Here is a 13,554-nt window from a genome sequence, read left to right as displayed (position 1 = left end):
CCTGGTATGTGCTCGCAGTGGAACATGCTGTACAGTTTATAATACAAATTAAAAAAATACAGCTGGCAACATAGTATTTTGAGCAATTAATTGAATAAGAAGCCAGAATTCCAGTTGGTATTTGGTGGTCTTATTCATCATGAGCCAGGCAAATATGAAGTGTATAGTAAACAGCAGTTAGGCCACTGTAAGGATACACTGAAATTAGCCTGGCCCGGGTTGGAAGAAAAACAGCTGGCAGTGTTGCATTTTGTGCAATTAACTTGAATAAGAAGCCAGAATTCCAAGTGGTATTTGGAGATCTTATTCATCTAGGGCCAGGCAAATATGAAGTTTATTGTAAACAGCAGTTAGGCCATTCTAAGGACACACTGAAATTATCCTGGCCCAGATTGCTTTTATACCTGAACAACAACTAGCAATATTGCATTTTGTGCAAATAACTTGAAAACATCGATGTACCAACCAATAAATTCATGTATTCAAGTTTGCATTCTTTAGTTCAAGTTCAGGTAAAAGCATTCAATTTCAGGTTCTGGTATTCAGGTAATGAAATTCAAGTTCAGGTTAACACATTCCTTGTCGACACAAAGTCATAGCAAAATACTATGGTGGAGACTTTTCACGAGAAAGAACATCATTTACGCAATAGCTCTGACCGTGTATTTCATGCAGCAAACACAAACATGCACACTGCGTAAATACAGTGGTGGACTGTTGTCTTGCTGACACAGAATCAGGGCTCTACAGTGCTCCTATTTCATTCATATAGGTCAGTAAAAATGTCGGTGTACGAAGATTTAATTGCACTGGTACGAGTGATTACACATAGTTTGTGGAACAGTCCTTACGGATGACACTCCAGTGACTGAGCAGTTGTTTAAAGTTGACCCTCCAGCTAGGATGTTGGACATCTCTGGGTCCACGGTTCTCGAAACTGATCCTCCGATCAGCTGTGAACCATCCAATCGCACTGAGATTGCACAGGTAGTCGGGGGGGAGTCAGCTTGGGGTAGGAGAGGCTGCAGGGATCTGTGGTGTCCGGGGTGAATTTCTCCAGGCTGGTGGTAAGGCTGTCGTCCTGGCATTACAGGCTATCTTTGCTTCCATTTGGGAGTCAGGCATCATCCCAACTGACTGGAAAATGGGACTTATAGTCCCTATCTGGAAAGGAAGAGTGATCACCTGGATTGCAGCAACTACAAGGGGATAACACTGCTTTCAGTGCCAAGTAAGGTCCTTGCCTGGGTAATCCTTAACAGGATCCGTGATCACTTGCTTGCCTGTCAGCGACCGGAGCTGTCTGATTTTATACCTAAAAAGTCTACCATCGACCGTATCCTTGCACTGAGGGTTCACATTGAGTGCAGCAGCGAATATCAGTAGAGGTTCTTTGCAGCCTTTATTGATTTTCATAACGCATTTGACTCAATTGTTCAAGTTGTCCTGTGGGACGTCCTGAGAAGTTTCTGGACGTCATGACCAGCCTGTACACCGGTACTATGAGTGCTGTGCAAAGTGGAGGGAGAACCTCTGCGTTCTTCCCAGTTGATTCTGGGGTTCGCCAGGGGTGTGTTCTTGCTCCTACTCTGTTCAGTGCTTGTATGGACTGGGTGTTGGGCAGGGTCGTGGGGTCCAGCAGCTGTGGGGCGTCCATTGGTGAAGAAAGATTTACTGATCTTGACTTTGCTGACAATGCGGTGATCAGATGTCTCTAGTGACTCTTCCTATGAAGTCAGCAGATGGATTGGAACAGTATGGGGGGTCATGAGGTCACTGGAAAGGGGTGTGTGGCACTCCTGATATCTTTGCAAGAGAATGAAGGTCTAAATCTCCAATGAGCACTAAATCATGTCAGCAGAGTCACTTTAGTGACTATGTGTTACAGTGTACACAAAATGACAGCTGGGCAGTCCTGGTGCTCCCTGTCTTGCAGTATGACTGTGTGATTCTATCCAGTGAGCTGAGATGAAGACTGGAATCCTTCAGTACTGTGTCTCTTTGGAGAATCCTTGGATACCGCTGGTTTGACTTTGTGTCGAATGAGCGTTTGCTAGAGGAGTCCCAAATGAGGCACATTACCTGCATTGTGAGAGAGCGTCAGTTACGGCACTATGGCATTGTGACGCATTTCCCTGAGAGTGATCTGGCTCACAGGATCCTCATTGCTGAGGACCCAAACGGCTGGACAAGGCCAAAGGGACACCAACGTAACACCTGGCTGCGGCAGATGGATGGCCATTTTCAGAGGGTGGGACTGGACTGTGGTCTGCCGGGATCCCAAGGAGTTTTGCCGTGTGGTGGGTACGGCAACACGCTGCTCTCCAACCTGACCTGACCTGCCCTGTACAGAGAATAAATTGCCACTCCATCGGTCGTGAGTGTCCAGAGTCCTTTATTACTTATTCACAATGCAACACAGCAAGGTACTGCTACACATTGCAGTTAAGCTGAGATAAGAGGTGGCATGTGGTGGGGGGATGAAGGAGAGAGCATCATGTGTTTGTTGTCTGTTTTTACCTATAGGGGAAAGCGTGGGGTCAACTCAGGTCCATTTCCTGGATGGCTAGTGTGGCCACTGACCCCATCACCCAGGTGGTGTATGTCATGTACAATCGCTCACGAACCATGGAATCAGGCACAGGAGTCGGAAAGTCAGGAAACAACGTTAATGACCGAACTGGGGAAAACATACCTAATGCAGACTTAAACACATTAGACTAATGACAGCAACAAGAAACAGCTGGTAAACACAGGGAATCCACACGGGGTAGATGAGGGGGCATGGCATACGGAAGGAGCGGACGAGCGGAGCGTGACGGTGTATTTCTTTGCCCGCATTTTGCCAAATGAGGTGCTTCCATGCCATTCCCCTGAGACTGACTAGCATGCCAGTTTCCAGGGTGATCACAGGTTGTGCTGGACAGCTGCAACTTGCTGTGTGATGAGGAGGTCCTCTTTCAATTGCAAACCAACCAGTATATTACCACCCACTAAGTAATTTTGTGTTTTGCAGATTTATATCTGTAATATTAATTGTTTTCATAGGCCATCCTCAAAGCATCCAGAGCTTCTGAAAAAGAAGTGGAAGATACCATGAGAGATTACCTCTGATGTGTTTCAAACAGGGCAGTAGGCGCTGGTAGACACAAAGAGCACTAAATCATGTCAGCAGAGTCACATTAGTGGCTATATGTTACAGCGTACGCTGAGTTAAATGTTCTTGTCCGTGTTGAATGTTCTGGTGTGCATTTAAAATTTTTGACAATGGTTGTCACCTTTTTGCAGTTTACATTTTTTATATTGACTAATCACCTCTCCTGGAGCCGACACCTTATCGTGGTGGAGGGGTTTGCATGTTCCAATGATCCCAGGAGCTAAGTTGCCCGGGGCTTTATGCCCCTGGTAGGGTCACCCAAGGCAAACAGGTCCTGGATGAGGAACCAGACGAAGTGCAGCTCGCAAGACCCCTAATGATGAACAAAATATTGGATCCACGATTTCCCTTGCCTGGATGCGGGTCACCGGGCCTCCCCCTGGAGCCAGGCCTGGGGGTGGGGCTCGATGGAGAGTGTCTGGTGGCCAGGCCTGCACCCATGGGGCCTGGTTGGCCACCTGTAGGAGGGGCCATAGGGGTGGGGGAGGAAGCCGGTCAGACTTGGCAGACCCAAGCATATAGTGCGGGTCTACTGGGAACATCTGGCGGAATCCCCTATGCAGCCAAGGCGTTGAGGGTATCCGGTTTGGTGACCTCAGGATTAGGTCTCTGCTTTTTGCAGATGATGTGGTTCTGTTGGCCTCATCAGACTGTGACCTTCGGCTCTCACTGGAGCAGTTCGCAGCTGAGCGTGAAGTGGCTGGAATGAAAATCAGCACCTCTAAATCCAAGACCATGGTCCTCAGCCGGAAAAGGGTGGAGTGCTCTCTCCGGGTCGGGGAGGAGGTCCTTCCCCAAGTGAAGGAGTTTAAGTATCTCGGGGTCTTGTTCATGAGTGAGGAAATCGACAGGCGGATCGGTGCGGCGTCAGCAGTCATGCGGGCGCTGCATCGGTCTGTCATAGTGAAGATGGAGCTGAGCCAAAAGGCAAAGTTCTTGATTTACCAGTCGATCTATGTTCCTACCCTCACCTATGGTCACGTGGGTAGTGGGTAGTGACCGAAAGAACGAGATCACGAGTGCAACTGGCCGAAATGAGTTTTCTCCACAGGGTGACTGGGCTCTCCTTTAGAGAGAGGGTGAGGAGCTCGGTCATTCGGGAGGGACTCAGAGTAGAGCCGCTGATCCTCTGCATTGAGAGGAGCCAGATGAGGTGGCTCGGGCATCTGCTTAGGATGCCTCCTGGACGCCTCCCTGGTGAGGTGTTCCGGGCAAGTCCCACTGGGAGGAGGCCCCAGGGAAGACCCAAGACACGCTAGAGGGACTATGTCTCTTGGCTGGCATGGGAAAGCCTCGGGATTCCCCCAGAGGAGCTGGAGGAAGTGGCCGGGGAGAGGGAAGTCTGGGTTTCCCAGCTGAGAATGCTGCCCCCGCGACCCGACCTTGGATAAGTGGAAGTAAATGGATGGATGGATATTGACTAATCAACTTAATTTTTTTAAACACTTAAGCTGTCTTCATAATTAAAGCTTATACATTTCATTAATTTATGATTTATGAAGACAGCTTGTTTAAGTGTTTAGGTTTATTAAGATTTATTTGAATCAACTTAAGTCTTAAATTTTGTAAATCTTAATATGCATATTAAATTATTAATATTATTTGTATTTATACGATTTAGTTTGATGGAAAGTTATTTCTTATAATTGAATTGTATAAGTAGAAAAAATGACCCAAATATTTTTTTTTTCTGTGCATAGGGAGTGCATGTAATGAATTAGAATTACTCGTATTACTGGAATTAAGCAGTGTTTCAGATACTTCCGTTTTAAGTATATTTTTAAGTTGTTATTTAACCTGTTTGAGTAATGTAAGTAATCTGCTTCAATGTTTAGTTACTTCACTGTCTTAAATAGTAATGTTATAAAAAGATATATATGGTACAATTGAATACTCAAATAAAATATGGAAACCTGGCTTCTCATTCACACCTTTGTGCGCTATAGTATGACATGTCTTGTTTGCATCTGATTTATAAAGCATTAAATCAGTCTGGGCCAGGACAATGTCACTTTTTCTATATAGTTGGCTACCTGGTGTGTACTGAGAAGTTGATATTTGCCTGGCCCAGAGAGGTTTAAGGTATTAAAATGGGCATGGAAACCTGGCTTCTCATTCATACCTTTGTGTGCTATAGTATGACATGTATTGTTTCCATCTGATTTTTAAAGTATTAAATCAGTCTGGGCCAGGACAATGTCACCTTTTCTATATTGTGGGATACCTGACGTGTACTGAGAAGTTCATATTTGCCCGATTGCAATTGTGCATGGGCATTTTCCCGGGCCTAATTAGGAGTGGAAAGACGTTTGCGTTTATCTCATTTTCTGATAAAATACACACATACTATTACTGAAACTGCCCAGATATGTACTTTCCTCAAAGTGGTAACAAGTCAGTAGAATCGTGTTCAATTAATACGAATCGAAAGCCAAATGAAGTTCTGAGGGTAAGCCTCGCTAAATGAGCCCCCTACAGGCGTAATCGCGTCATTGCATTGGGCTGCTCAGCATTTAAGGTGGACCGGAAAATCCGAATAAGGAGCTGCGAATAAGGAGCCAACTTCAACCTCATTTGTCGGAAATGGTTAAGTCTTACGCCATACTTCCGCCCTTTTTCTTTAAGTTTAAAAGTGAAACTGTTCATTGACAAGAAGCCACTCGGTAATTTCCCCCTCCTTCTTTAAATCCAGTTTAATTTAAATTTAGTATTAATGTCAGTAAATGTGGCTGCTTCGTGAGTTTTCAACTATAGCATTCACTTTTAATTAACTTTTAATCGTTAAATTCAGCTGTTCTTAATCCCCACGTCGGTTTACAGCTGCAAATGAAATGTAATATACACGGGATATATCTGGATGCTATTCTCGTAATGTCATGTGGTTACTTAAAAACGCATGTTCGTATGTGGGCAGTTTTTTGGGACCGGAGAGTTGATACGGTAGTTCCGTCCATACCGGACAGTGTATCTCTGCGATATAGAGCTCACTCTCTTCCGTGTGAACGTTTCTCTTCAGTCTAACGTCCTGAAACAACAAAAACTGTCTGTTGGTAAATTTAAGTGAGCTGCATTGCGTACTGACTTTTTCCCAACCGTGCCTGCCTGAGTCTCACTCATCTCACTATAACCTCTTAGGACAAATGGACCTGTTGCAGCAGAATCATCAAGATCTTCGCCAGTGGCTAAAGCAGAATAAGGAAGTTCTTTGTCAGCAGCTCTCTGATGTCGCATTTACCATCATAGACAAGGCAGAAGGCATATTAACTGTAAGGGAATACAAGACTTTGATTGGTGTCACAGATGACAGTGTGCGGATCAGAAATCTCTTGAACACCATAATTAGAAAATCAAGTGAAGAATGTAAGGAGTTTGTTCAGATCATGCAGCAGCACTGTCCTCTAATTACCAAGCTGCTCCAGTCCAGCAGCCAAGGTAAGCTTTGCTAAAATCTGTGTGGCTATTAATTAAAAGTCTGGCATAGAGAGCTACTCGTGGACAATATCTGTCCCCATCTCCATCCGTCCCCAAAAACATCTAAACCATCCCTACCTTCATACCAACAATACAGTATAAAACATGCGTGTTTTCCTTTAAGTATCTCAGTGCTTAAATTACTCACTTGACACTGCCAAGTGGTGTTGGGGTGAGAACAAATAATTGAACAGAACTAAAGGATAATTAAAATAGCACAGATAAAAATGTGCATAAACAAGCAATTTCATTACCATTACCGTGGTTTTACAATACATTTTATTACCTTCCCCGTGGGAATACTGTAAAGATCATCTCCATTCCCGCTGTTACCACAGGGAAAATGTTTATTTACTTCTGTATTCAAAATCAATTACCACTGATATCCACAGTATTACTACTTTACCCAATTCCAGTACAGCCCTCAAGTCTGGGGTTTCTACATTATTCTGACCTGTCAACAGAACAGTGCTACCAGTTTGTGTGTGCAGAAGAAGGAAGTAATGTGGTCGCCCCCTTGGTTTCCCATATCAACACTGGACCTTTCAACATGGACGTAACCCTGAGAACCCCCACTGACCTGAAGGCTTCAGACCAATTGGATGCTCAGAAATCACAGAATAACTCAGCATGCGGACAGACAGCCCCACCATGTAAGTTTCAGTTGCATGCAAGGTTTACAGGATGCGCTAGGCTGTGCTGTTCATTGTATACGTGCTCTGGATGTGGTCACATGTCATGTGCAGGACTGCAGACAGTGATTCCATGAGTGTTGTCTCTGCCTTTCCTCCAGATTCTGTGCAGGTGCAGCCTGGCATCACTTCAAGTGTGAGAGCCATTAGGGGAAGCAACGTTTTTGCCCCTGTCTTTAACCATGCAAATGTATCTGATGGTGTCAGTGTAAACATTAAAATGGAGTCAGGCTCATCAGAAGCTCAAGGTATTTATTTAAAATCTCCTATCACAATTTTTTGACAGTGTGTTTGGTGTGTTTCAAGAATTATTCTTTAATGTTTTAAAGTGGCCAAGATGTCTGTTTGTTAGTGTTTCAATCATTAACTAGTCACAAACCATGGAACCGAAATCACTTTTTATCTTCAGGTCTGCCAAAGAAAACTCCAGAGTGGTTCATCAAAGATAATTACAAAAAATTTCAAGGTTCTCATTAAGGAAAAATATTTTATACATAATGGTAACAAATTAAAAAAGTTACAGCAATTTCAACTTAACAAATTATAACACTCTGCCATTTGTCCTCAGGTTCACCAAAGTCAGCTGAAGAGTGGGCTGCATCCATACCCAGTCAGTGGCTGTATTTAACAGACCATGCAGACCCACACAATGTTCTCATATACACAAACATTTTACTAACTGATAATGTGTTTTTTTTATTTTTATTTTCAGATAAATGGGAATTCCTGAAGGCCCATATCAGTAAGCTTGTTAAAAATGTGAAAAACGTGGACAGGATTGTGGATGAGCTTATTGAGACAGGTCTCCTCCATTCAGAGATGGCTAGCAATATAAGGGCACAACCAACTGCAGAGAAGAAGATGAGGGAGATCATATTCGGAGTAGGCAGCGAGAAGATGGCTAATGTTGTGGTTCTGGCGCTCTACAGGTGCCAGGGAGATGTGATGGAGGAGCTACTGCCCCCCCTGGAGGCCTGAGGAGAGCCTTCACACAAATCTTTTTACCTTTATTTTTTAAATAATTTTTATTTTTTTATATTTATTTTAGCAATCCTTTTGTCTAATGTCTTGTCCCCTTTGTAAAAGTTTAATGTTTTGCTGGACCATTCTAAGATGATGACCTTGCTTAGATATAGTTTGGGACAGAGAAATGAGCAGATTCATACAGTGTAATTATGATACATTGTTTGGCTGGTACAGCTTCAGCCTCAGGTGCACATTGTGAATTGGCTGAGCTTTTTGAATTTTGACCTATAGCCCAGAATTTTAGGTGATTTTTATGGATAATACATGTTACTAACTGATATTTTTGATAATTGCTTTTGAAAATGTATCTCATAAAATTTCATTTTGCCTTGCACAGCTACTGCTATATGTAGGTAATTGTTTATATAAACAGCTTTGTCTTGTATCAGTCAGGAGTCTGCAGTTCATACTGGTTTTCATTCCTGATGACTGAGCTTTCATTAGTTGTTGGCTAAATGATTTTTTCACTATTTAAGCTCAACCAAACCTTGGATCTTATTTTAAATTAATGCCAGTTAATAGGAAGAGCGGGCACAGAAAATGGATGGATGGATGGATGTAAAAACATAATCAGTTTGCTAATGTGTGGAAGTTACGGTAGGTCAAATATCACATGGATAATTCCATTTCACTCACTGCATAAAATGACATTGTGTAACTTCTGCAATTCCTTCTATTCATCTTTCAACTGCTTATCCAGTACAGGGTCAAGAAACGTCTGTAATTACAAATATTAAATGTTTCACATGTGTCAATTGTGATGTACTCTGTATCCATAATCATCTGCACTGAGTACAAAAAATGAAAGTAGTCCAAGAACTGTCCAGCTGCTACTCAGCAGACAACAGTATAGACCACAGTGTTTGCACTGATTATTAAGAGTGAGCCTGAACTTAAGGCCCTACTGTTTTTCTATGTGTTCCACTCTGAACATTTCAGCTGGTGTGCTGATAACTTTAAGTCTTCTAAAGCCTTTGGTTCCCTTTCCTCCCTCACAAGGAATTCTGTGGGCCAAATTCTTTCAGGAAGAATAAGTCTGCATTTTCCTCATGATCCTACATCCAGCTCTCATTATTTACAGTGTTTCTCCACAGTGTTTTGCAAAACACAACAAAATGAATCTCTGGGTGGAAAGGAGGCTTTTACCCAGTGCTAAGTAAAGTCTGGTACAGCTGGCTATGATCCATCCATCCATTTCACCATATCCCAAGTAGAGTTACTGTGATCCCGGTGCCGACTGAATATCTTATTGATAGGGGCGAACTAATTTCTCAGGGGGGCCTAGGCTAACACTTTAAGTAGCTTAACCATTCCCTCTTCGGATAAGGTTAGTTCAGAGTTTTTGCATGTGTTTGTTTAACTGTATTCCACGTCTGTTCACAATTTGTCTACCACTCTAGCGGGATAGTATCAAAGACACTGGAGATGTAATATTAGTCTTGTATCTTTGCACTGTTTTTGCTGTCTGTTAGATTACTTTGCGCCAGTTTACTTGACAGGGCAACATTCGTTATCACTAGGCCATTTTGAAAAGAAAGCTAGGTAGTGTGAAGTCTCAAAGTGCTCCATTACAACTTTGTCTATCCTGAAATCTATCACTAAAAATGCAAATAACAGAATTATTCACCTTGAGGCAGATTCATCTTAAACCTGACATACCAGATATTTTCACGTCTACAATGCAGCATGTCGTAATTTGGTTGGGGAGCATGAGATTTACTTCTTACATCTGTGAGATTACTATGAGCATTCAAATACACAATCCATTATGGTAAAAGAAACTTGACATCTATGGGAGATGCATTAAAGAAGTACATTTACAACACATATTCATGGCTATGCGTTTGAATGTTACTCAAAGAAAAGCACAGAGGATGTTATTTCATGCCACTGAGGAAGGTACTGACCACTGCAAACTGGAACAACTTAGGAATGTCTTAGGAGAGGTTAGCTGAGCTGAATCTGTTAAGCCTTGAGCAAAGGAGACTAAGGGGGGGGGGGACGGACATGATCCAGGTATATAAGAGTCTAACCAGTCTGGATGCTGTTCACCCAAATGGCTAATTCAATATTAGTTTAAATACCTGAACTCGTAGCCATAGGTGGAAATTAGCGGGAGAACATTTTAAAATGTATTTAAGAAAGCATTTTTTTACACAGCGTGTAGTTAGAGTAGAATAGTGGAATAGTCTTCCTGTTAGTGTAGTGCAAGCTAAAACCTTGGGTTCCTTTATATCTGAGCTAGATAAGATTTTAACAACTATGAGCTATTAGTTGAGTTCTCCCCAAACGAGCTTGATGGGTCGAGTGGCCTCCTCTCATTTGTAAATTTCTTATGTTCTTGTGAGCATAGAAATTTTCTTATGTTCTTGTGAGCCTACTTGACTTTATAATCTGTATGAAGGGCCTCAGTGGATCATACTTTTTTGTCCAGCATATCCCAAAGATTCTCGATTGGAGGCCAAGTCAACATCTTGAACTCTTTTTCATGTTCCTCAAACCATTCCTGAACAATTTTTCCAGTGTAGCAGGGCCCATTATCTTGCTGAAAGAGACTACTGCTATTGGGGAATACGATTGCCATGAATGTTTAAGTAGGTGGCAAGTGTCAAAGTAACATCCATATGAATGCCAGGACTCGAGGTTTACCAGCAGAACATTGCTTATGCATCACGCTGCCTCTGCCGGCTTGCCTTCTTCCCAGTGTACACCCTGGTGCCATCTCTTCCCCAGGTAAATGACGCACACACGCCAATGATAGCTCAGCCACAGTTTTACAACAGCATTTCCAGAACAGCAGTTTCATCCCAGTGGCATTCAGCACATGCACAACACTAATGTCAAACACTTTTGAAAAGTCTGATATGTGGTTGGTAGGCTAAATGTCTGCCTGAATCATTCTGAACTGTTGTGTTTCAGGCTAACCTTATATTTTAAGCTGTAAGCTAACTTTCATTTTGAATGTATATAGGCATTCACAAGGTAAATATTATGCAAACTATAGCTTATGTGGCCACTGTAAGCTAATGGGTTATGTAGACACCCTAAAATCAGACATGAGTAAGCCTAAGAACTTACTTAACTACCTTAATTAGCTGAAATAATTATCAACACAAAATATTGCTCATTTATCCTTGAATTTTACCTCAATGTTGAAAGTGGGCTTTACTGATTTACAGTATGTGTACTCTTACATTATGTGTACCGGAATAAAAATTTCATTTAAACCAGCCTAAACTGTGGGCATTTTATTGTCAGACCTGGCCATCCACATGATGTAATAAAAAATGTGACTCATCAGACCTTCTTCCATTGCTCCATAGTCCAGTTTTGATGCTCATGTGCCCATTGTAGGTGCATTCAGCAGTAGACAGGGACCAGCATAGGCACTCTGACTGGTCTGTGGCTAAGCAGCCCTATGTGTAGCAAGCTGCAATGTACTGTTCTGAAACCTATCTATTCATAGCCAGCATTAACTTTTTCAGAAATGTGTATACAGGAGTGGGATCAAACCAGATGGGCTAGTCTTTGCACCCAATGCACATCAATGAGACTTGCGTACCAATGACATCACCGGTTTAATGGTTGGCCTTCCTTGGACCTTTTTTGGTAGGTACTGACCACTGCAAACTCGAACCACCCCACAAGACCAGCCATTTTGGAGATGATCTGACCTAGTAGTCTAGCTATCACAAATTGCCCCTTGTCAAAATCACTCAGATCTGGCAACCATGAAAGTGGCTTCATGTTCGTTGACTTTGCAAAAGGTCAGGGTCCTTGAAATATTTACTAATCTTGACTTTGCTGATGATGGTGTGATTTTTACGGAGGCTCTGTTACGAGCCCTCTTGGAATAACATCTAGCGATGGAGGGGCATCAATAACACTTAAGTGACGGACAGTAGGAGGTGCTCCCCAAACAGATAGTCCACACACACATACTCAGTTCTGCAGCCAGGAAGTAAATACAGGACATTTATTTCACCGGAAATACCTGGCAGAAAACTAACCAAATACAAAACACACGCAAAAAGAAGAGAACGGCAGCTCCTCCTCTCCAGCACGATGGTTGGCTGATGGAGACGCACGATGTCATCAGATGAACGCGATGATTGGTCGATAAAAGTGAGCTGGAGATGATTGGCTGCCAGACAATTAAGGACCGTCCCCTGTTAAAATGAGCGCACAGCCCACGCAGACAGATACACACCCGCACATTGAGCGCAGCTACAGGCTCCACACGTAACAGGCTCTGATCAGGGCTTTCCAGAGACTGAGCGAGGAGTCTTAGTGTCTGGGTTTGCGAGTGTCCTGGATCAAAGTTAAAATTCTGGCCTTTAATGACCTCTTGGACACAGCTGTCAACATTTGTGTCTGTCTGTCTGTCAACCTTGTATGTCAGCAGTGACATTCATGTGTCTGATGACTCTGGTTAAGTCAGTAGACAGATTGGGAGAGCTAGGGGGGTCTTGAGATCGCTGGAAAGGAGTATGTGGCGTTCCCGATCTCTTTGTAAGAGGACGAAGGCCCAAGTCCTTATAATCCTGGTACTCCCTGTCTTGCTGTATGGCTGCAAGACATGGACCCTATCCAGTGACCAGAACACTGGAGTCCTTTGGTATGCAGATATGTACACATAATATTATATATAATCAGACACATGTTCGTATTCATATCTTTGTGGGGACCATCCATTCATATCTATGACAAAAATCTTCATTCCAACAATGAAAACCTTAACCACAAGTAACCAAATAAAATACAAGACTTTTGGCATTTTTAGTTTTTTGATTGCAGTCACAGATTTTTATAAAATTGAGTCTCTCATTGTGGGGACTGAATACATGGTCCCCAGAATGTCAAAATAACAGGTTTTTATCACATTGTGGGGACATTTAGTCTCCACAATGTAATATATACATCAGAGCATGTGAGCGGAGTGGAGCGATGAGAATTTCCGCTCCTGCTCACGAGGCTGTTGGCTCCGCCCGCTCCTCCGCTCTAATTCTCACTAAGTCGCTCCGCTCCACACCGCTCCTCGCTCCACTAAAATTTCCACCCGCTCCAGTCAAATCGCTCCGCGCTCGCTCCAATTTAAAAGAGGGACAAATAATCTGAATGCCTAACAAATATCACCTTAAACCGATGCCTTATATCATAAAGAAATGTGAGCAACGGCACTCAGAACAGAAAATATTTATTTTTAAA

At 42.8% G+C, this 13,554-nt stretch overlaps 1 protein-coding gene across 11 annotated transcripts in view; it reads left to right on the top strand.

Annotated features, from left to right (window-relative positions):
* The window catches only part of LOC111832789 (uncharacterized), a 39,366-nt gene extending 29,191 nt beyond the window's left edge, over positions 1-10,175 (top strand). Inside the window, exons 1-7 of one of the 11 annotated variants that reach the window (XM_023790481.2) lie at positions 5,663-5,820; positions 6,293-6,589; positions 7,045-7,281; positions 7,422-7,568; positions 7,730-7,786; positions 7,889-7,930; positions 8,033-10,175. In XM_023790481.2, the coding sequence (XP_023646249.2) occupies positions 6,298-6,589; positions 7,045-7,281; positions 7,422-7,568; positions 7,730-7,786; positions 7,889-7,930; positions 8,033-8,298 (1,041 nt within the window). In that variant the 5' untranslated portion in view covers positions 5,663-5,820; positions 6,293-6,297 and the 3' untranslated portion in view covers positions 8,299-10,175. Of the gene's footprint in view, positions 1-5,662; positions 5,821-6,292; positions 6,590-7,044; positions 7,282-7,421 lie in introns of those variants that run through there. The other 10 variants (XM_072717009.1, XM_072717022.1, XM_072717001.1 and 7 more) reach the window with 10 other exon arrangements.
* Positions 10,176-13,554: the final 3,379 nt, after the last annotated feature.

Source organism: Paramormyrops kingsleyae, chromosome 1 (genome assembly GCF_048594095.1).
Source record: "Paramormyrops kingsleyae isolate MSU_618 chromosome 1, PKINGS_0.4, whole genome shotgun sequence".
NCBI classification, from domain to species: domain Eukaryota; kingdom Metazoa; phylum Chordata; class Actinopteri; order Osteoglossiformes; family Mormyridae; genus Paramormyrops; species Paramormyrops kingsleyae.
The sequence above is the reverse complement of the archived record's forward strand: the minus strand, read 5'-3'. Positions and strand labels throughout refer to the sequence as shown.